Genomic DNA, 20766 nt, shown 5'->3' with positions numbered 1-20766 from the left:
TCTCATGAAAATTTTTTATCGTAAAGATAGTTAAAAGAATATCCTGCAAATTTTATTATGCACTGAATTATGACTGAATATGAGTCAATGGTAATCCCAATTGAAAATCTCCCCAAGCTTTAGCTACTTCATCACTATACTCCAAATTAAAGATTCTTGTTGATTTATTTCTCATGTAAATGCACAAAGAAAAATTAAGGATGGTTGATGATTGGTGTGGATTAAGGATGTGAGTATGTGAGTTGATGTTGTTGCTGATTCCGCCACCCAGAAGGCTGACCATCTGACCATCAATATTCTCTTTAATATTTTGTTGTTTTTTGTTTAATAGGTAAATGTATTTTACTGTATTTTTGCCAACAACAGATTTCAGCTAATTTTCAATGCACTAAAGAAAGCTACATCCAACGACGACCGACTGACCGACCGATCCACCCCCTGTGCAACATTAGTTGGCAGTGTCTCTTCTGCAGATTCAGGTGGCAGGTGGCGGGGGGTGGGCGGATGTGTTGTGTTTTTTTTTTCTCGAGGGTGCGACAACAGGGGGCGTGACAACAGATCCAATCTAATCGTTAAGGTGTTAAGATTCTCTCATCAATTACTGTGTGATATTTTTGTATTTTTCACTTTTATTTTTGTTCTTGTTGCATGGTATTGATGTTACTGCACTTATTGTTGTTGGTTTTATTGTTGTTGTTGTTGGGCGTGTGGGTTATGTTAGACAACTTGAAAGATTCCTCCAGAGGATTTAAGCCTCCAGCTCCAGACCAACACCGATCTTGTGGCCGCCAGCGTTGAAGTTCTTGCCATCAACCAGCGTGGACAGAGTCAAGGTGATGCCGTCGCGCAGCTTCTGCTGGTAGCCCAGGCCCACCTGGCTGGCGTTGTTCACCTTGGCGCGCACACTGGCGTCATCGTCCAGCTGATATTTGGCGCCGATGGCGAACTTGGTGTTGCTGGTGCCACTGGCCCACGAGAGCTGCACACCCACGTCCAACTTGTCCGACGTGCGCTGGAAGATTGAGCCGCTGAACTCCTGGCCATCGTTGCTAAATAGATTTAAACCCAAAATTAATTGAAATTAAAAGGAACAATGAGAGTGGTTACTTACACAGCTGTGTGCAGGACAAAGTCCTTGGTGGTGTAGCCAAGGGCAAAGTTGTTGGTGGTCAGCTTGGACTGCTGAGTGTCAAATGCGGTCTGGTAGCCGGCCAACCATCCCTGGTAGCCCAGAACAGCAGAGGCATTGATCAAGGGGCCCTTCAGATCGATGTTGACATCAGAATCGGCCTTGACGTTCTCATGGCCGTAGGCAACCTTGAACTTGCCGTTCTTGTTGCTATTTAATTAATATATTTTATTAAAAACTATAAACAATAGATAGCTACTAATCTTACCCAGACTGGGGAGCGAAGTTGCCCTCCAGCGACAGCTTCAGACCCTCCAACAGCTGATCCTGAACAGCAACCTCGGTGAAGAGGGTGTTGTCTGTGTTCCACTTCTCGGTCAGGGTCAGGCCATAGTCCTTAACCTTGTACTTGGTCTCCAGGGAACCGAAAACCTTGCCCGACTCCTGGTTCGAGTGACCGGCTGTGTTGAACTCAATGCCCGACGAGGTCTTGGTCTTCAGGTCGAGCTTCCACAGGCCGAAGTTGTAGCCTTTGCTGAAGATGTCGCGAGCCTGTTTGCCCAAATCGCTGTATGATGGAGGAGCCATCTGAAAATGAATAGAATCGAGCCAATTAGCTTTGGAATAATCGATAATTGTGTCTCTGGTGGAGGTATTTATTGCGAAATCATTTCACATGGCAGCTCAATGATTGCAAACTCAAAAGAGATAGCTTTTATGGACGGATGGGGGGCTGGTTTAATCTTATCAGCAACATGATGAGTATTACTTTGTGTTTGAATCGAAATTGTAAAGAGTTCTAACGCCGGCGGAACAAAAGTGAAAACTAAACAGCATCGACATGGGTAGAAGAATTTCAGGGGCCATTTCCTCTTTTTAACTTGGCTAAATGTCAATTTTTTTTTCGCACAAGAGAACTTAAAAAAAAAATCAATTTAAATTAGTGTTCAAGGCAGCGAAGAGTTCTGGATCGAGTGAGGAGGTCAACGGCCGGGACGGTCGGGACTAACGAGAGAGAGACCCGGTACAGTGGACCACTTTACCGTGGAGCTTTCAAATCGTATCTCAGGGTAGCCCAACTCCTCCTTCAGCATTTTGAATGTCCACTCTTTGGGGATGAAGTCGCCAGGCTCGTTGGGCATTTTCAAAAACTATTCAGCACGAAAACTATTCGATGTTAAAATGATAAAAAATATTTGTATGTGGGAGTGTCTGATACGGAATGTGATATGATTGTTAGAGAAATGTTATAGAAAGGTCGACTATGTTTGAAAATAAATCATATTTGTGTGGCCACCACTGTGGCTAGTAAACAGTACTTGGTGGCATTAATTGCTGACTGGCCGAGCGATCATTGACACAGAAGCTAACTGCACATTTGCAGCCTCTGCTTTGGTCTTCGGCGGTGTTTCTATTTCCGTGTGACGTCAAGAATGCCAAGCACAGTCACGGCAAGAGTATTGGCCCGGCGGCCGACACACGCAAAAGCGTTTCATGGCGGAAAATTATGAAAAGAGCCGACTGGCAGACAGGTCGTTATGGCCAGCAGCCAAATGGGGAGAAGAACAACAATAAAAAAGGGAGAAAAGTGCCACATAGCTACATATGTAGTTGGAAAAGCGGCCCAAGAATCAGGTGATGTAACTTCCTCAGCTAAAGAGGAAAATCCTATCATCTGATGGGTTCCCCAGTGAGCGTGAATCAGCATCTTGAGGCTGTGACCTTGACAAAGGGGTGGACAAGTGGGCGGGAGCATATGATTTTTATTCGCCTGCCGGGGTTATGCAATCGTGGAAACTCGCTAACTATTGGAAAACACGTAAAGGTAGAGCAGCAAAGGCCTATTGATTTTTCGGTGACGTCAGTGTGCGAGACCACCTACAACCCACAACCTGCAAAGTGCAACACCTCACTTTTCGCACCTCACATGACCAGGGGGGTAGAATGATAAAGTAAACATTGATAAAGCAGAGAAGAGAATACATATTGAGAAGCAGAGCAACATTGCGATAACAAGACAAATTGAAAACAATTTAAGCGAGAGCGACCGCCCGTTACGTAACAGAAATTTGCCAGGCACTTTTCCAACCCAGCAGACTAGTTTTTTTTTTTTTTTTCGCTTGCCGGCAGCTGCTGCCAATGAACTGTAGGTGCGTTGGTGTGCGTGGGGGCCCGAATGTGTGTGTCTTGGCAGCCGGCGATTTCCCCCACAATGAATTTTATCAATTAAATGTGCTTTTAACTACCACCCCATGGCTGATAACAAATTGGTTTTTTTTTTGGCACACAGAAATCTTCTCGGCTTTTCTGTTCGTAAGTGCGCGTGTCCACGGGCGATTTTTTTTCGTTTCGAGGTTATGAAATCACAATCACCGAAAATCTCACTTTATGAATCTTTGCAGCTTTGCGATAGCTTTTAGTTAGTAGGGGGCGTGGTCTGGAGAAAGTATACTTACTTTTTATGATTTAAGTGAGGCTAGAGTGTAATGCGAAACGCAGAGGAACAGAGACAACCACGAACGACGAAAATTTTTTAATTTTCGGAGTGTGCCCAGGCTACAGAGGAAAACTTTGGCCAAAAGTCTCATGGCTAACGCTGCAAACTGGCTTAAAGGCTGGTAACTCTGTGCTGAAACGGAAACGGAAATACGCTTTTAAACATTTTAAAATAACGGCTAATATATTTTACCTCTTTTATATTAAAAATGTATTAAAATAATGTACATTATTTTATCAACAGTTTGAAAAAATTAAGCAACATATGAATCTTGATGATTTGATTAAAACTTTTTGGTAATAAATTAAACACTTTATTTTAAAACAAATTAACAATAGCCTTATTTTTTAATAATCTGATGAATGCTATAATTAATTCTATTATTCTGCATCCCTGCGCTACCTTCTAAATATAGGAATGGAGGAGCTAATTGGGCAAATCTTTAGATATATACTGCCAGATGAAAGTTTGTTTACATTTATAAAGGTAGACTTTTCAACGGTATTCTAAACCTCAATTAGTAACGGATTTTCAAAATTGTAACTTATCTAGTTTCATTTATTTCAAATATTGTAATTAAACTAAAAGAAACAATCAATAAAATGTGTATAGAGAGTGTATTATTTTTAGATTCCCCAACAGCGGGCAGTGCAGCCACTCAGTCCCATGTGATTGGATGCAGTGAAGGAGGAAGGCATGTTGAAGGCTCGTCTGGAGCAAGACGAGGTTTTCGGGCGCTGCCTGGCCGTTGCGGAGCCCGTTCAGCGCGGAGACCTGGTCCTGGAGGAGCTGCCCTTCGCCCAAGGACCGAAACGTGACAGCGGTATCGTTTGCCTCGCCTGCTATCAGTTCCTGCAGTTCGGCGAGGATGGAGACTCCCTGGACCGCTGCGAGATTTGCGACTGGCCATTATGTGCGGCGTGTGCCATTGGCAGTGACGTCACGGATCATAGCGGGGAGTGCGAGGTGTTCGCCAACGCACGTGTCACTTTCGCCGGGAATGTGAGCGATGACGGTGTCTGTACGCAATTAGATTGCATAACACCATTGAGGTTAGTACGATGGGGCTCCAGAGGGTGGAGCGGGATGTCGGAAGGCAGAACTGTCCAAATATTAGTTTTGGCAGCCGTGGCGCATTTCTCGGAGATCGCATGTGAGCCGGCCAAAAAGCGAAAAATCAACCTGAAGACGTCAAAAGGAGGCGGCAGACGCCAAAGCACCAAACGGCTGTTGGCCCACATCAAAAGGCAACAATAAAGTGCAGGGAGAGCACGGTGGAACAAAGATTTAAATATTATTACTTTCTAAGAGGATTATGATGTTAAGAAATTAATTAATAATTCTTAAAGTCTTCTATTCTAACCTGAACCTGAAAAGTATAAAAGTGTAGTTCCCCCTTTAACTCAAGCCCTGGAGAATTAAAAAATAAGAAATTAAAAATAAAGTTTTCGAAAGATATCGTTTCAATGAGAATTTTTTCTTTTAAAAACAATATATGAATCTTTCGAAAACTTTCTTTTACAATCTTATTTTCTAATTCTCATTTAGTTTCCTCTGTTTATAAATTAGTTTCTAATAGATTCTTTCTTAAAACAAGGTCTTTAACAACAAGAATTTTTAAATGATACATAACTGAAAAGATATTCCTAATTTTTAGTCATGTTAGAGATTTTTAAGTTAGAGATTAAGGTAAAAAACATAATGTTTTTTAAGTTTCCAATAAGATTTCCACTGTTCCCTGCAAAATTTGTATGCTTTATGGCTGAGCAAGACCCAGAAGATGGGGCTGACTACTCATAGTTCTGCGGCAGATGGCGTCGCCCGTGCGGTACGCCCGTGATCTGCCTTCAGCCACCGGGCAGCATCAGTCAGAAAGATGACATCGCCGCCAACGCTGTCGGTAAATCGGACGGCGGTGCAATGGAGTCCCGTCTGTGGACGTTACCTGGTGGCCAGGGGAGCAGCCGTAGGTCACGGTCTACTGATTGAGGAACTGCCGTTCGCCGTGGGACCCAAATGCAATGGACCGGTGGTGTGTCTGGGATGCTATCAGTTCGATGCCGATACGGAGGAGGAATACTGCAGCGAATGTGGGTGGCCACTGTGCTCTGAATGCGCCCAGGACGAGGGGAACCATCACTTCCGGGCGGAGTGCCGGGTTCTGCAGGACGCCCGGGCTAGATTCTTTCCGCTGCCCAAGGGCAGTAGCCACTGTCCCCAGCTGGACTGCATTTTGCCATTGAGGTGAAGACCGGCGAGCCAAACAAAAATAGAACCAGGCAGCGATCTCAAATCCTAGCGATTGTTTTCTCTTCATAATGTAGACATTGTTCTCTATGTTTTAGATCTTGAGAAGACACTACAGTTTTTCTATTAAGTAACGTAAAAATATCTGAAATATTTGTTCATTCCAGAGTACTGTTGGCTAAGGAGACAGATCCTGAGAGATGGGACAGCCAAGTGGAACCCATGGAGCACCACGAAGAGGAGCGGAAAGAGGATGCTGATGTCTGGCATGCGGATCGAGTAAATATTGCTCAGTATCTTCGTGGACCCTGCAAACTATCATCCCGATTCAGTGAGGAACTAATCATGCAGGTCGTGGGGATCCTAGAAGTCAACGCCTTTGAAGCAAGGACCACCAGAGGATTTCCTCTGAGGTGTCTCTACCCGTACACCGGTATTCTGGCTCACAATTGTGTTCCCAACACCGCTCGAAGCATCTATCCCAGTGAAGGTTACAAGTAAGTTTACAAAAATATTTTCTTTTTTAAAAAAATAGCAAAAGTAGCTTCATATTTCATTCTACTCAAAATTCAACCACAAGAAAGATTTATCCAAAAAATATATTTTACAGAAATAGAATTACTAGATTAGACTAGACAATCCGTCAAAAAACTTTCATGCATCGAGAATAAAAAATTTTCTAGTTAAACCGAAAGATTTATTTATTCTTCTTCGATTGTAAACATTTTATTATCAAATATTTTGAGGGATATTATTTTCTTTATGTACATATTTTACTTAGTATAGTTTGTATTTTCACTTTTGCCGATCATTATAATAATTATTTATAAACATTTTTTGAAAAACTTTGTTTTTTGGATTTGTGAAATTCTTGAATACACGTGTATCTTGTATTTTTATTTAATCCACAAGATTTATTTGATTTTTTCACACATTTTTTTATTTAAAATATTTCGTGAAATTCATATTTAACAAATTCACGTTTACGTTTCTTTGAAAAATTATTTTTTAAGAGACTCCAAAGATCTTCCAATAATTCTTTAGGAATTAATACATAATTCTTTACTATCCTTTTAGAATCCGCCTGAGGGCAATGGTGGACCTGAAGGATGGACAGCCCCTGCACCACAGCTATACTTACACCCTGGACGGAACAGCTCAGAGACAGCGGCATCTTAAGCAGGGAAAGTATTTCAGCTGCACATGCGAACGCTGCCAGGATCCCACTGAACTGGGCACCCACTTTTCCAGCCTAAAATGTGGACAGTGTACAGAGGGCTACCAGGTGCCCAGGCAGCCAACAGGTAGGTCCATCATCCTTTTTGGCTTAAAGCACAATCCAATGTGTACTTTCTTTAAAGATTCAGATTCCAGTTGGAACTGCAACAACTGCGGAGCAAGCAGCAGCCAAGCAGAAGTGGAAACACTCCTCCAATCTCTTCAGTCCGAGGTAAATAAAGTACAGGGCCTGGAAATGGGAGCAAAGCGACTGGAGGAGGCCGAGCGACTGCTGCGAAAGTACAAATCCTTGCTGCATCCGCTGCACTTCATCGCAACGGGACTGAGGCAGCTGCTCATCGAGATGTACGGTCGGGTGCAGGGCTATGAGATGGTCCAGCTGCCGGAACATCAACTGGAACGAAAGGTGGAGCTTTGCCGTCAGGTGCTGGGTGTCCTGAATGTCTTTGAACCGGGCCTAAGTCGCACCAGAGCCATGAACCTTTACGAGATGCACGTGCCTCTGGTCCTCCTGGCGAAAAATGGTTTCATTGCCAGCCGACTGAGCGGTGGAGAGTTGCGCACCCGCCTTGTCGATGCCATCGATTTGTTAAAGGAGTGCGTGGAGATCCTGGAGTGCGAGGACAAGAGTTCCCAAGAGGGTGTCCTGTGCGGAGTGGCCGCTCAGGCGTTAAAGCAACTTCTACTTAGCGTCGAAGGACTGGGAAGCGAACTCAATTAATTACTTATCATATCGGTTAGCTTTATTTAAACTGATCAGGAGGCAATCTCTGGTGTTACATTGAAAAGTGTCTAGTGCTGGTTCTAAAAAATAAAACTCTACAACTTAAAAGTGACTACAAATATTATAGACTATTACTGCACATTGTTGGAGTTTGTTATTTTCCTCTTTTCTTTTGTATTTGGTATAATGGAGTATCTTAAATGCGTTTATAAGAACTTACGCCCTAGCATGGTATTGTATACAATTGAGATTATTTCGCTTCTCAAGTAGAATGTTATTATTTAGTTTGGTATTGGTAAAAAAATACCTCGGCCGACCGAAGCTCTTATCTTCATTCATATTCAGCTAGAAATGAACTACACCCTGCCTCTTCGATCAAGCTTTTGCACAAAAGTTCCCTATAAAATATCCAAGTTTTTCTTTTTTTGAGTATGCTTCTTTACGTCTCGGTGCTGCTTTCTTTATATTTATAATTTCAAAACGATTATAAACTAAAGCATAAATTAAGTTGGAATCTGCATATAATACACAATACGAAATACGTTTCAATTTGACTGGCTAAGGTAGGGAAAGGCGGATTAAAAAAAAAAATCACACGAATATTAAAAACTAAAAACGTTCTGTGGGGTTTCTTCGGTTGCACAATCAGGCACACAATAAATACAAGGACAAAATATGTAAAATATATCCGAGCCCTAGACATCATGGCTCAGCAGGGGCGTATCGTGGTAGCGGGAGGCATGATTCAAACTGGTGCAGGGCAAAAGCCACAGCGCCGGATGACCGCGTCCGAACACGTCCGCCAGCAGTTGGTACTTGCGCCGGTTGGGACGGTAGGTGCCTTTCTGTTGTATCGCCTCCACGGCCGTCTCATCATACAGGATTGCATGCAACTGATCCACCATGATGGCGGTCACAAATAGCCCGAATAACGCAGACACCAGCAAGAGGATCACAGAATGAATCCTGTAAAGAAAAATCTTTATGTAATGGGTATTCTTTATAATAATAATAGATTCCTAAAAAGGAATAGTTTGGAATGTTGAAGTTGAAAAATTCCTGATCAGAATCTGTAATTTTCCCTGGTCTTCCATGCATCCCAAATAAGGAGGGCTCCCAAATAAGTAGACTTACATTCGCAGTTGTGTCTCAATCACGTTCTGGTTGCACTCCTCGCAGGGCCACACCCAGGAGGCGATGATCAGACCGAGGGAATAGAGCGATAGCAGAGCCACATAGATAAGGAACTGCAGGAAATATTTTTGATTGCGCTCGCCGACGCAGTTGTTGATCCAGGGACAGTGGTGATCCATGCGCCGAATGCAACGCTTGCAGATGCGACAGTGGTGGGCTCTTGGTGGCCTGTACGTTTCGCATCTGGTGCAGACTGTCCAATCGCTGCTGTGGCCATTACCGGACGGGTGGTTCTTGTTGGTGGTGTGGTGGTCAGAGAAGTCCAAGCGGTTTGCGGGCAATGGCACCGTTCCAGGATCGGAGAATACTGCCTTCGTGTGAGACATAGCTAGTAGAAAGACTACGGTGTTGAAGAGCACGGCATGAAAGGACATCCAGAGACTGTGGGCAGAGGATTAAAATGTAATCTGCACTTGGAATGGTCGTAAATGACTCACCTGCCCGGCATTGTAGTGAGAATTATCCATCGGATGACCACATAGTCCGCGTAGAGGACTGCGCCATAGGTGACCACCAAGCAGGCGATTCCGCACGGATCGCGTATGAAGACCATTTCGAACTGAATGATTTTCAATCCGCTCGACAAATTGTTATTGTTTCACCCCTTTTTAATTCAATTAGAAACTGAAGGGGCTGATTTCCGTCGCCCCTTCCCCCAGCGAAAAATAACAATTGTTGCTGTACTCCAAGAATCCTCTAGCGGTTCATAATCCGTTGGATGGAAGTCTTCTCAAGTGGCTGGAGGCGCGTTTAGCTTCTACCGTCCTATGCCCACTTACTGGTGTGTGAAAAATTCGCAAATCGAGCGCTTCATCGACTTTCAAAGGTTTATTTTACGCTTGAAATTGTCATTTATTTATTCAGTGTGACCGTTGTTTGAAAAAAAATCAGGAAATCAAAGCGCGTTCAAAACGTTATATTCATGAGCGTAGGGAAAAGGGGGTCACAAAATAAATTAGATTTACATATTTTTACAATTCAAAAAATTAAATGTAACAAGTAAAAAGGAAAAGCCCCAACCAGGCCGAAGCCTTTCTAATATTGAACCTTTCATTCTAATTACTGCGTGCTCATACATTTTAAATTGTATTTAAAATCACAGATAACCTGATTGGAAAAAATAATTTATAGTGTTTAACTTTTAAACCTTTAACTATCTTATTGTGTTTAGCTTACTTTAACTATCCAATTTTCGTAGCAGAATATACTTGATTAAACACAGTTTCAATTTGTGAAGCAAAATGTTTATTAAATCTAAGTATAAAAAGTAAAATTCCTTGATAAAAATATTCCGATTTAATTCTTGACCTTGTTTTCCTTTCCTCGTTCCAGTTGTTGCAGTTGCAAGGCCCGTTTGGCCATTTGAGTCTTAACCCATGGATGCGTCATTACGTCCACCAAAGTGATTCGCCCCTCTCCGGGTTTGCGCAGCAGCTAAGATGAAAAATTATGCATTTTTGTAAAAGTAGTTCTTCTTTAAACGCACAAATCACTTACCCCTGCGATTAGTTCCTTGCTGCCGCTGGACAAGTGAGAGGGATAGCGGATCTCAAGCCGACGAATCTTATCGTAGGTTCCATCTGAGGTGGTCGACTCGAATGGAGGGTTGCCCACGAGGAACTCGTAGCACAGGATTCCCAAGCACCACTGGTCTACTGTGTCGTCGTAGGATTTGCCGTCCACCATCTCTGGCGGCAAGTAATCCAGGGTGCCGCACAGCGTCCGTCGCTTATTGTTCGGGGTGTGGGCCGACCAACCGAAATCAGCCAACTTCAGATCGTCGGTGCTAGTCAGAAGGATGTTTTCTGGCTTCAGATCACGGTGGATCACATTGTTCAGATGGCAGTAGTTCAAGGCGTTGGCCACTTGGTAGGTGTACTTGGCGGAGCGGGGCTCATCAAAGCGGTGGTTTGGAGCGGTGCGTAGATGCTTGAAAAGCTCTCCCTCCGAGGCGATCTCCAGGGCCAGATAGATGCGGCTCTCATCGTGGAACCAGGTCAGAAGGCGTAGGATGTTTGGGTGCTTTAGTCGCGACTGGATCTCAATTTCACGCAGCACCTGCCTCTGAACATTTCCCTTTCGCAGCTCCTCCTTAAACATCACCTTCATGGCCACCAGATAGTGGGAGTGGCGCTCGCGAGCCAAGTAGACGCGTCCGAACTTACCTCGTCCCAAATGGGCACCCATCTCGAAGTCACGGGCACTCCAGTCATATCTGCGTAAAGGATATTTATAAATGGGTTTCAACATTCAGGAACGGATATACTCACGGCTGTCCGTAGGCGTCATGGGACATCATCTTTAGACACATATTCTTGATCGGTTCCTGGTGCTCCTCTGGCACTTTGCTCATTAAGGCCGGCAAGTGGTTTCGGTTGGCGTGCTTAGTGCGCGAGAGCGTCATTATGGATTTTTAATGCAAAATACTCTGAATACAAACAAGTTTTATTTTATTTATCAAAGCGTCCTTTTAATTTGCGCGTTTTTTTTTCAAAATATGATTTTAATGGGACCGCCTGCTGGAAATGACAAATTTTAAGCAGTGCTGGAAAATGCTTAGAAATTTATCGATAGACGGGACTTTTAACGCTTACTGGATTACGGTCACATTTGTCATTAGTCATTTTTTTACACAATAAATTAAAATTAAGCAAAGTTAAAGTCGTTAATTGGGGCCTTTAAACCAATAAATGCGTGCCAAGCCACCCTCTATACATCGAAAAATCGCGCAAGAGCTTTTCGCAGCTAACAGAACCATATTCCACACCGTGACGCACTGAAAATCGATTGCCCAGTCAGAGGGGAAAAACAAAAAAACAATACAGAACGAGACAGTCAGACAAAGTGCAATTGGCTTGGATCGGGGGACCCGGAGTGACAATTAGTGCAACGCAGATTATATTGGGGGAGGCAGCTGCAAGAGCGCTTGCTGGTAAAAAATGGGAATCTTCGGGCAGTCGTCGCCATTCGACGCCGATGTGGGTAAGTCGGACGATAACGGTTCCAGTTGGAAAACGTATTTGACCATTTAATTTTTTTTATTTTCTACGCTTATCTTGAAAATTTCTCGCTTGTTTTCACTCTTCTATATAAATATTTTCAATGTTAGCAATAACATCTGATGGGAGTTGCGGAGAAACTATCTATGTCTTAGATAAGAACCATAATTCTCAGATCTGATTAGAATATTTATTTTCATGTTTTGCTTACTAAGGCTTTTTTATGTTTTTCCAAGGCCTGGTGGTCGCTTTTTCTTGTTTAGAACCCTCTTTTTGTTTAAAATTCCCCTTCCTTTGATTATCCAGACAACAAAGACTGTCATGTGCGATGCTGTGCGCAGCTCGGCGCCGTTCGTTGAACTCGAGCTTGAGTTTTCGTTTGGCAGTCGCTGACCTTGACCCTCCACTAACCACTCACCCACCCACCTACCTGCCACCTACCACCTACCCAGCTATGGAATCACACCTCTTAATGCAATTTGCCAGCTGTTTTATTGATTTTTTCTCTATTGCGATTCGATTTAGTTGTTATCTGCCTGGTTCCCTGGCTGATGAGTCACTTTCTGCATAGATAAGCTAATTCGGTTCTTTGTGTGTTTCCGAAATTACAGAAAAGGCCACCAGCGAGACTAACACCATTGATAACTGGAGTCTGATCATCGATGTGTGCGACAAGGTTACCCACAATCCTCGCCAGGCCAAGGACTGCCTGAAGGCTGTGATGCGGCGGATGGGCCACACCGATCCGCATGTAGTGATGCAGGCGATCACCCTGCTCGACGCCTTGTCCAATAATTGCGGCAAGCCGTTCCACCTGGAGGTGGCATCGCGGGAATTCGAGACGGAGTTCAGGCGCCTCCTGGCAAAGGCTCAGCCCAAGGTGTCGCTGGTAAGTTTGAAAATTATATTTCAACTTGATATTCGTAAAAGACAAACTTTTATTTTGAACAGAAAATGCGCGAAGTTCTTAAGAACTGGGCCGAAAACGATTACAAGCGGGACCAAGAGTTGGATCTCATTCGCGCCTTGTACCTCAAGCTGCGCGTGGAGGGATATGACTTCAAGGATCTGGGCGAGAAGACGGGCAAGTCGGCGGCTGAGAAGGCAGCTGCTCTGCCCAAGGATCCGAATGTGGTTAGCAGCCAGCAGGAGGAGGACGACATTGCCAAGGCCATAGAACTGTCGCTGAAGGAGACCAAAGGCAGTCCAAAGACCACTAGTGCATCTACCGCCACTACTAGTGCGTATCCATCGTTGTATCCTTCGTTCGGGGCTTCAACATCCAGTTCCAGTGCCCCGGCCAGTGAAGTGAATCCCACTCCAGCTCCGGAGCCGCGAAAAGTGCGTGCTCTATACGATTTTGAGGCAGCGGAGGAGAACGAACTAACCTTCTTTTCGGGGGAGATCATCCACGTGTTGGATGACAGTGATCCGAACTGGTGGAAGGGCTTCAACCAGCGGGGCGAGGGGTTGTTTCCCTCAAACTTTGTCACTGCCGATCTATCCGTTGATCCCGATCGTTTGGACATCAATCAGCAGCATAAATCGGCTGCCGCCGCCGGCCAGAGGGAGCAGGAATCGGCGGCGTTGCTGCAGCAAAAGACTGAAGCAGCAGCAGCTGCTGCCGCCGCCCAGCCTGTGGAAATAGACGAGACGAAGATTGATCGGCTGCTGCATCTGTTGCACGAGGCCAATCCCGAGGATCCATCGCAGGACACTGATGAGATGCTGCGTCTGGAGCAGGAGGTCCATCAAATGGGTCCACTGATTGACGCTGAGCTAGAACGTGTAGATCGCAAGCATGCCCAGTTAACGCAATTGTCGAGTGATCTGGTAGACGCCATAAACTTGTACCACACGCTGATGAGGGACGATAGAGCGGCAGCCGGACAGTTTGCCGCTGCAGCTGGTGGTTTTATGCCTGGGCTACCGACTGGTTTCCCGGGGGCCGCGCTCTACGGAGCTCCAGGCTACCCAGCACCGGGTGGCTTCCCTCCTACCCAAAGCTTCGCTGGAATGCACTCGCTACCGTACGGTACCCTTCCCAATAATCCAAACTCTGGTCCGACTTCAGCGACTGGTGTTCCTGGCGGTCCTGTAGCTCCAACTGGCTACCAAGGACATCCCCCCGGTCAGGTACCCTTGACTTATCAAAATGGACATGCTCCGCAAATGAATTGTAAGTAAATTAAACAATATTTTCAGACGAAGCTAATATTTTAACAATTTCCAGCCCTGCCACCTCATCTATCGCAACAAGCTCCACCTGTGACCCAACCCATTTACAACGCCCAGCCCACTCCCGTTACCAGCCAGCAACAGCAGCCCCAGCCGCAGCAGCAGCTGCCCCAGCATCCACAGCAAGCGCCACAGCATCCCCAGCAGCCCAGCTATCACATGGATCCGCAAACTCAATTCGCCCAAGGTCCGCCTGCAGTTCCACAAACTCAACTCCCACAGCAGCAACCAATGCCGGCTCCCCACGTGTACATGTCGCCGCAGCACCAACAGCCACCGCCGCCACAGGGCTACCAGCCGGCCCCCAATCTATATGCACCAAATGGATCGCCTGCGGTTAACCCCCAGAGCTACATGCCACCCCAGCAGCACCCACCGCAACAGGCACCGCAGCAACAGCAGCACCCATCACACGATCAGTTCAGTCAGCTCCATCAACAAATGGCCGCTATGTCCATGAATGCTGGTCCGCCTGTCGGTGCGCCCGGCTATCACATGCAGAACGACGCCGTCAAAAATAACATTCCTATATACCAGCAGCAGCGATAAAACGATTGGAAAGCACTTTTTCATTAAAATCGAGCCCTTTTAAATAGTTTGCGTTTATTTGCCCAAATTTTGCTATCAAAAGAACCTGTCAAAGAATGAAAACTCAGTTACGATAAAAGCAATCGGCAGTTAACCAAAAATTCTTACTATCCCTAATGGAAAAAGAAAAACGAGAAAAAGCCAAATTAATTTAAAAAAAGAAGAAATTTTGAATGTTTTGTTTAATTTTGTTACATAATTTTCGGGCATAGTATTGTATACTCAAGCAAAGAATACGTTTTTGGGGGTTTTATGAATCGGAAATGATACACACACTATATAAATATTCTATATTCAACATGTATAACTTTGTATTTAGTGCAGGAGAGAATAACTATTATGTATTATGTTTATTGTACGGATTATGATCTGATAAAGATAACGAAACGAATCACATTCATTAAAATCATTCACCTTTAAGAAATCGATGCCTTAACTATTTAAATGTTCAATTATTGGGTGCGCAGCGTTATGTATCGCTTCATATAGTAATCCTCATCGATTTTGTCCAGCAGGAGGAGTCGCAGGTGAATCGCTTGCTGGCGATGACGGAACTCAGCTTGACTTAGATTTGGGGAGTAAAGCCAGGCTATCATTTCTGCATTAACATCTACGAACTCTAGCTTCCTTGGTGACGTTTTAAATGGATAACGTGCTCTCATGGTGCTGTACTGTAGACGGTTTGGAAAAAACTGGTCTTATAAATGTGATTTTTGTTTGGTTTTTATCGTTGGGTTGTTAGAATTTTTATCGTAGGGTTTAAAAATACCCACTCATTACTCATTTAAATTCTGAAAACTAGTCACTTTTTATTGCTTTATAAGTTTTAAGTCAAAATAAAAGGATTTAGAGATTACAAACATTTTAAGCAAACACTTTGGAAGCCATTTTCCCAAGACGCCATATTTTATAAATCAAGTATACGACTAGATGGCTATTTTTATTTATTGTTGGCATTGCGTATTTGACTAGTTGTCTCATAAAATTGACTTTTACTCTCCAATTTTAGTTATTAAATTTTCAACTATTAATTTTTTTTATAACTATTTGCTTTTCTATAAGTCACATGTCACCAACTTTGTCGCTTATGTCAATAAAATTTGCATATCCTATTTTACTTGTCCAACATCCGATCCCGTCAATGAACTTTTCAAATGGATTCCAACATTATATGCAACCATCTTGCCACATGCCAGTATCTCGCATGCCAGGAAACATGCAACAATTCAGCAAATTCTTTTCCTGTGTTCGATTGCAAAAATCCTATGAAATAAACTGTCAGAATGCGAGACAGTCTGAGCCTGGTAAATAGAAAATGTCAATAAATACGAAATGTCATAGTTGCAAAAAAAAAGTTACCAAATAAAAAGAAACACAAAAAACAAGAGAAAGACGGGCAGGTACATATGCAAATATTTGTTGATTTCTACGGGCTTTGGTTTTTTTTGGTTCACATAGTCGGAGCCGAAGGGTCTAACTTTGAAAATGTCAACAAATGCATGGATGATTTTTTAAATTAATTGATTTTGTTTGGCCTTGCCACAAGGGTGAAAGGGGGGATGCGAACACCTGCTCAGTTCTACACGTGAAGAGGCCCAGTTGCAGTTCGTCCTATCGTCGTATCGCCCTTTGCCCTTGGGCCGCGCCATTGTGTGTTGGCTTTGTGCTGCAGCTTCCGTTCGTCGTCAACTTTGATGCCGTTTTGCTCAGTTTCGTTCTCGATTTGATTATTCCGCCGGGTGATTTGCATTTTGTGCCGTGCTTCGCTGCATCCTTCAAGTCGGATGGCATTAATCAGAAACAACTGGCTCAAGGACGACCCTACGCCCCCCACGGCCTGCTTGCCTGCCTGCCTCTTACATCCTCGCCCCAACACATTCATTCCCTTCGAATGGATCGTATCTGTCTGTTTCTGTTCCTGGGGTTTCATCAACGTTGTTTTTTCACTTCTTTTTTTCTCAACACTTTGCAATAAAATCAAATGATGCGGGCATCGTAAAGCTTCTCGCCTTTCGCGTTTTCTATGTCGTAAAAGTCTACACGTTATCGTTATTACGTTATGTATATGCATCGTATTGCCATTTTTGTGCCCGGCTGCAAATCCCCTGGACCATGTGGCTGGAACCCAAGCCCCATGCCCTTAGTCCTGGACGAAACCCTGACTTTCTGGCCGCCGTTTGTGGCTTTTAAAGCGGCATAAATGATTCCCTGTTTCGTGTTTTGGTTTTTTTTTGTCTGTCCTCCACTGCGAATGTTTCAAAATATTTTTCCGCCATGTGCAAAGCGGTGAAAATCTAATAAAAAAAAATGCTTCAACAAAAAATCGCGCGCTGAAATGGGGTAAAGAAAAATATTTATGGCTATTTGCTTTTGATATTTATTCAATGGTCTATTGTTTGCCGATAAGCTGTGAATAGTTCTTTTTTCTTAGTTATTTTTTAGCCGTTGTTTAGTCAACAGTTAGTTAGGTCCTGAAAAATGTGGGTTATTTTACAAAAATATGAGAAAAATGACACCAACGTATTGATATAAACTGTTCAATAGCATTTAATTTTTTCTAAAAAGTTATGCCCTTTAAATTTTGTAAGATATACTGGTTTTTTATAAACCGGAATTCAATAACCTATTCGTTTTCAGCTAAAAATGCGTATCATTCTTTTTCCAATTAAAGATTTTTTGTTAAGCCAGCTCAAGTTATTTTTCCTTTTGAAAAATTGAACTGAATATTTGTTAAAAGTTGCATTTTTCTACCATGTGCAAGTGGCATGCGGGCCAGGTAAGTCAATTTATTACCAGCATATTTTCCAGAAGGTCATGATGCTTTTTGTCTTTTAGAAGTGTTTTTTTTTTAGCCATTTTCTACGCCATTTTGCCCACAAGCCTTAAAAAATGTTATTTATTTTAAACACTATTCATTTTTGGTTCAAGAGATAATATTCTTAGCAAAATTGTATTCCAATCAATTTTTATGCTCTTTATTAGATACATGTTTAAATTCTTTCTTCATTTATATTTGCTAAAATATAACAAATATTCAATTTCTTGAAGGCTTAAAATAGAAAACACTCTAATAAAAAAATATTTAAATAAAAAAGTTATATTAAGAGTTTTCAAAAATGTTTGCCTACTTTTATGCTAACAAGTGGTAAAAAAGGATATTCGGAATAAACTAATTTTTAATCTAACTGGGTGCCAAAGGAACCAAACTTATATATTGGCTTCCATATGTGAATAAACTTTTTCTGTGTGTGCCTTGGAAAAGGAAAATTCTTGAACAAAGGCGAAGATAGATTTGCATACTCGTAGTTCGCTTTTCTCTAGTCTAGAGTTATTTTATTTATTTTTTGTTTTTCCTATTGTCAACATAGATACAATTGGAAGGCACTGGATATGCTTGCAATTCTACTTGGATTTATCATGCATTAATTAACGATTCAATTCGACTTCCATGGCAGTTTTCCCGAGTTGTGCCAACGGAGAGCACACAAATCCAGGCTGCATTGCATTTGGATAAGTTGTACTTGAACACACTACAAATAAAGTGGGTGGGTGGATGGGGGTATGGGTGAATAGGATGGCGGTGTAGGTTGTGTTGTTTCTAAATCAAAAACACTGACAAACACACACACTAGTCGTCCACACAGCTAGCTGCATATTGACTTCTGTTCAAGTTGAGCGCGTGATAGAGCCAATGAGTGATTGGAAAGCTGTGAATGATTGAAGGCCTTTGTCTGAGTGTAATTTAATTAAACAAATCAAAGTTGTGCCGGGCAGGAGGAATGGGGCATGGAAAAAGGATAATGGAGCCTGAGTCGGGGGGTCGGGCTCAGCCAAGCCGAGTGTTTTTCTGTTAATTGAAAATGCGTTCAACGAACGCGAACAAATATGCAGACAACTCCGACTGGTAGGGATGTGGAGGAGCTGGGCTGTACATGGGGTGGTGCCATGGGGTGGCTTCCATGGGCCTTAAATAATTAAGGGGGAAATTTGCACACTCGCTTCGCTGAGTACACCCCTGACTGTGGGCATTGCCGCCTTTTAGGCGGTTTATTATTTCACTTTTTGCGGGAATTTGTGTTTTATAATTGTATTTGTTTGCGCCTTTTATTTGTGTTTAATTATTTGCATCATCACCTCGACAACATGTTATAAATATCAAATCCAATACTCATGCATGTGGTAACATATTATATTACATATTTTCCCTTATATTTTTTGCTTCATGCTAAGCTGGAGTCTGGAAACTCTTCTTTAAATTAAATGTACATATACACCCACTCGCAATCAAATTGTTGCTCATGTATTATGTAAGCAATTAGGTTTATTAGAAACAACAAACATTTAACTGGTTGTTGCTCTAGGACAAGTGGAACAAATTGGAAACGTTTGTCCATGGAACAATGGATGGTAATATTCATTCCCATACCCGTAATAGTTTTAAACACAAGCGAATAGTTTAAGCTAGAGCACAATTATTTTCCAATCAAGATAAAAGGATTAACATATTTAAATTTAAATACATTTTTCACACTTTTTTTTGCCATTAAAATTAAAGCTATTAGTTTCTGTTTGACTTATTTAATTGGTCTCTTGTTAATCCTTTTCCAACTAGACATTAAACTTTTCTCAAGATATTTAATTTATAGAGAAGTTTCATTAAGTTTTTAGCCTTTTATTTTCAGGAGACAAGCAACTTAGTACTTTTTCTTTATACGTTAACTGGGTTTTGATGCATTCGAGCCACTTGCAGCTGCCGTTGACACATTTTCCACACACACCCACACACTCCACACCCCCCAGTCATTAGGAAAAGTGACGAAAACAAAAGAATTTGTTATGCTCGGCATGGGTCCAGAGGCTCGTGACGCTTTATTGAAAACTTATTCGCCAGCAGGGCTTCCTAACATATTAACAAAAAAACAAAAAAAAAAGCCGACAACTGCTTCCAGTTTGATGTACGAGTATATGGCGACAAAGTGGATTTAATGCCGAAAGGGTCCGAGGCGAGTAAGTTTTATGCAAATTGCATGTAGCATGTATCCAGTGGACGAGGCGCAAAAAAGACAAATTACTTTTAAAGTGCGCAGAGGCAGAAATTGTTCTATCCTGCGTCCTATACTCCTACTTTGTTGGAAGGAATAGGGGCATTCCGGTAGTAGTACTTCTTCATTGGCCTGAAATGCAAATGGGGTTCCGTTGTCCTGCTCTCGGACTTTTGATGATGACTTTCTGATTTGCTTTGGAGAAACAACAAGTTTCCTATGGGCAAGTATGTGCAAGTTTTCAGATAGTTTTCCCTCTTGGGCTTTTCTGTTTGTCAGCTTGTATATTATTTGTTAATTGATATGTCGCAAAAAGTTGTGTGTCCCGGCGAGGATGGTGTAAGGGAGTCCATTTGTTATAAAACTTCGTAATGCCCATATAATTGCAAAGCTTTCAAAAATGGTCCACAGACAATTTGTTTGTTCGGAAACTAGGACAATTTTTACTTCAAGTGAGTAATGTAAAGGTGGAATTTAATATTGATATAAATTGTTCTATAAAAAATTAAAAAAAATACATACATTTAAACAAAAAAAACGGATGTGTTGCCATTTTGTGGTCTGCCAGGAAAACTTCTTTCAGACTGTGAATTATTTATGTCTCAGTGCAAAATAATAAATACAAATGCTCTTACTCCCTTTAAAGCAGGAAGAATCTTTAACAGATTCAGATGGAAAAAGTTACTTCTTCTAATTTTTTAAAAGCCCTAAAAATAGCATACCTTTACAACTCAGACTAAAAACATCAATGGACAAAAAAAACTGGTTTAGTTTCGTGTTCTTGTCTGGAAATGGTTTCCCCTAAAGTAATTGCTTTATAATTTTCCCATATGGACCACAACAGGAATAATCAAATTGGGGAAACACCG

The 20766-nt window shown here is 42.5% G+C and overlaps 5 protein-coding genes across 9 annotated transcripts; 2 read left to right on the top strand and 3 right to left on the bottom strand.

Moving 5' to 3' along the window:
* Positions 1–146: 146 nt before the first annotated feature.
* Positions 147–3739, bottom strand: LOC6496887 (voltage-dependent anion-selective channel). Of its 3 annotated transcripts, none has more exons than XM_014905940.3 (4): positions 3586–3739; positions 1398–1717; positions 1112–1339; positions 147–1049 (listed from the first exon to the last, which is right to left on the bottom strand). In XM_014905940.3, the coding sequence occupies exons 2-4, from the start codon at positions 1715–1717 to the stop codon at positions 749–751; spliced, it is 849 nt and encodes a 282-aa protein (XP_014761426.1). In that variant the 5' UTR covers positions 3586–3739; the 3' UTR covers positions 147–748. The 3 variants fall into 3 exon arrangements, with proteins under 3 accessions (XP_014761426.1, XP_001963205.1, XP_032311057.1); XM_001963169.4 differs by lacking the exon at positions 3586–3739 and adding an exon at positions 2173–2349; XM_032455166.2 differs by lacking the exon at positions 3586–3739 and adding an exon at positions 1899–1940.
* A 358-nt stretch (positions 3740–4097) lies between these two features.
* LOC6498634 (SET domain-containing protein SmydA-8) lies at positions 4098–7975 on the top strand. Of its 3 annotated transcripts, XM_014906720.3 has the most exons (5): positions 4098–4198; positions 4257–4678; positions 6041–6370; positions 6951–7177; positions 7235–7975. In XM_014906720.3, the coding sequence occupies exons 2-5, from the start codon at positions 4323–4325 to the stop codon at positions 7831–7833; spliced, it is 1512 nt and encodes a 503-aa protein (XP_014762206.1). In that variant the 5' UTR covers positions 4098–4198; positions 4257–4322; the 3' UTR covers positions 7834–7975. The 3 variants fall into 3 exon arrangements, with proteins under 3 accessions (XP_014762206.1, XP_032311463.1, XP_001963207.1); XM_032455572.2 differs by lacking the exon at positions 4098–4198 and having other exon boundaries at positions 4255–4678; XM_001963171.4 differs by lacking the exons at positions 4098–4198; positions 4257–4678 and adding an exon at positions 5214–5870.
* On the bottom strand, positions 7834–10051 carry LOC6496886 (palmitoyltransferase ZDHHC3). The gene is made up of 3 exons (XM_001963172.4): positions 9468–10051; positions 8971–9411; positions 7834–8802 (listed from the first exon to the last, which is right to left on the bottom strand). The coding sequence occupies exons 1-3, from the start codon at positions 9581–9583 to the stop codon at positions 8532–8534; spliced, it is 828 nt and encodes a 275-aa protein (XP_001963208.1). The 5' UTR covers positions 9584–10051; the 3' UTR covers positions 7834–8531.
* Positions 10052–10258: 207 nt separating this feature from the next.
* On the bottom strand, positions 10259–11570 carry LOC6496885 (aurora kinase B). Its single transcript, XM_001963173.3, has 3 exons — positions 11301–11570; positions 10528–11245; positions 10259–10464 (listed from the first exon to the last, which is right to left on the bottom strand). Exons 1-3 carry the CDS (start codon positions 11432–11434, stop codon positions 10327–10329), a joined length of 990 nt encoding a protein of 329 aa, XP_001963209.1. The 5' UTR covers positions 11435–11570; the 3' UTR covers positions 10259–10326.
* Positions 11571–11607: 37 nt separating this feature from the next.
* On the top strand, positions 11608–15283 carry LOC6498635 (signal transducing adapter molecule 1). Its single transcript, XM_001963174.4, has 4 exons — positions 11608–12012; positions 12641–12918; positions 12981–14208; positions 14263–15283. Exons 1-4 carry the CDS (start codon positions 11970–11972, stop codon positions 14814–14816), a joined length of 2103 nt encoding a protein of 700 aa, XP_001963210.1. The 5' UTR covers positions 11608–11969; the 3' UTR covers positions 14817–15283.
* Positions 15284–20766: the final 5483 nt, after the last annotated feature.

The sequence above is a fragment of the Drosophila ananassae genome, chromosome 3R, assembly GCF_017639315.1.
Source record: "Drosophila ananassae strain 14024-0371.13 chromosome 3R, ASM1763931v2, whole genome shotgun sequence".
Classification (NCBI taxonomy): domain Eukaryota; kingdom Metazoa; phylum Arthropoda; class Insecta; order Diptera; family Drosophilidae; genus Drosophila; species Drosophila ananassae.
The sequence above is the reverse complement of the archived record's forward strand: the minus strand, read 5'-3'. Positions and strand labels throughout refer to the sequence as shown.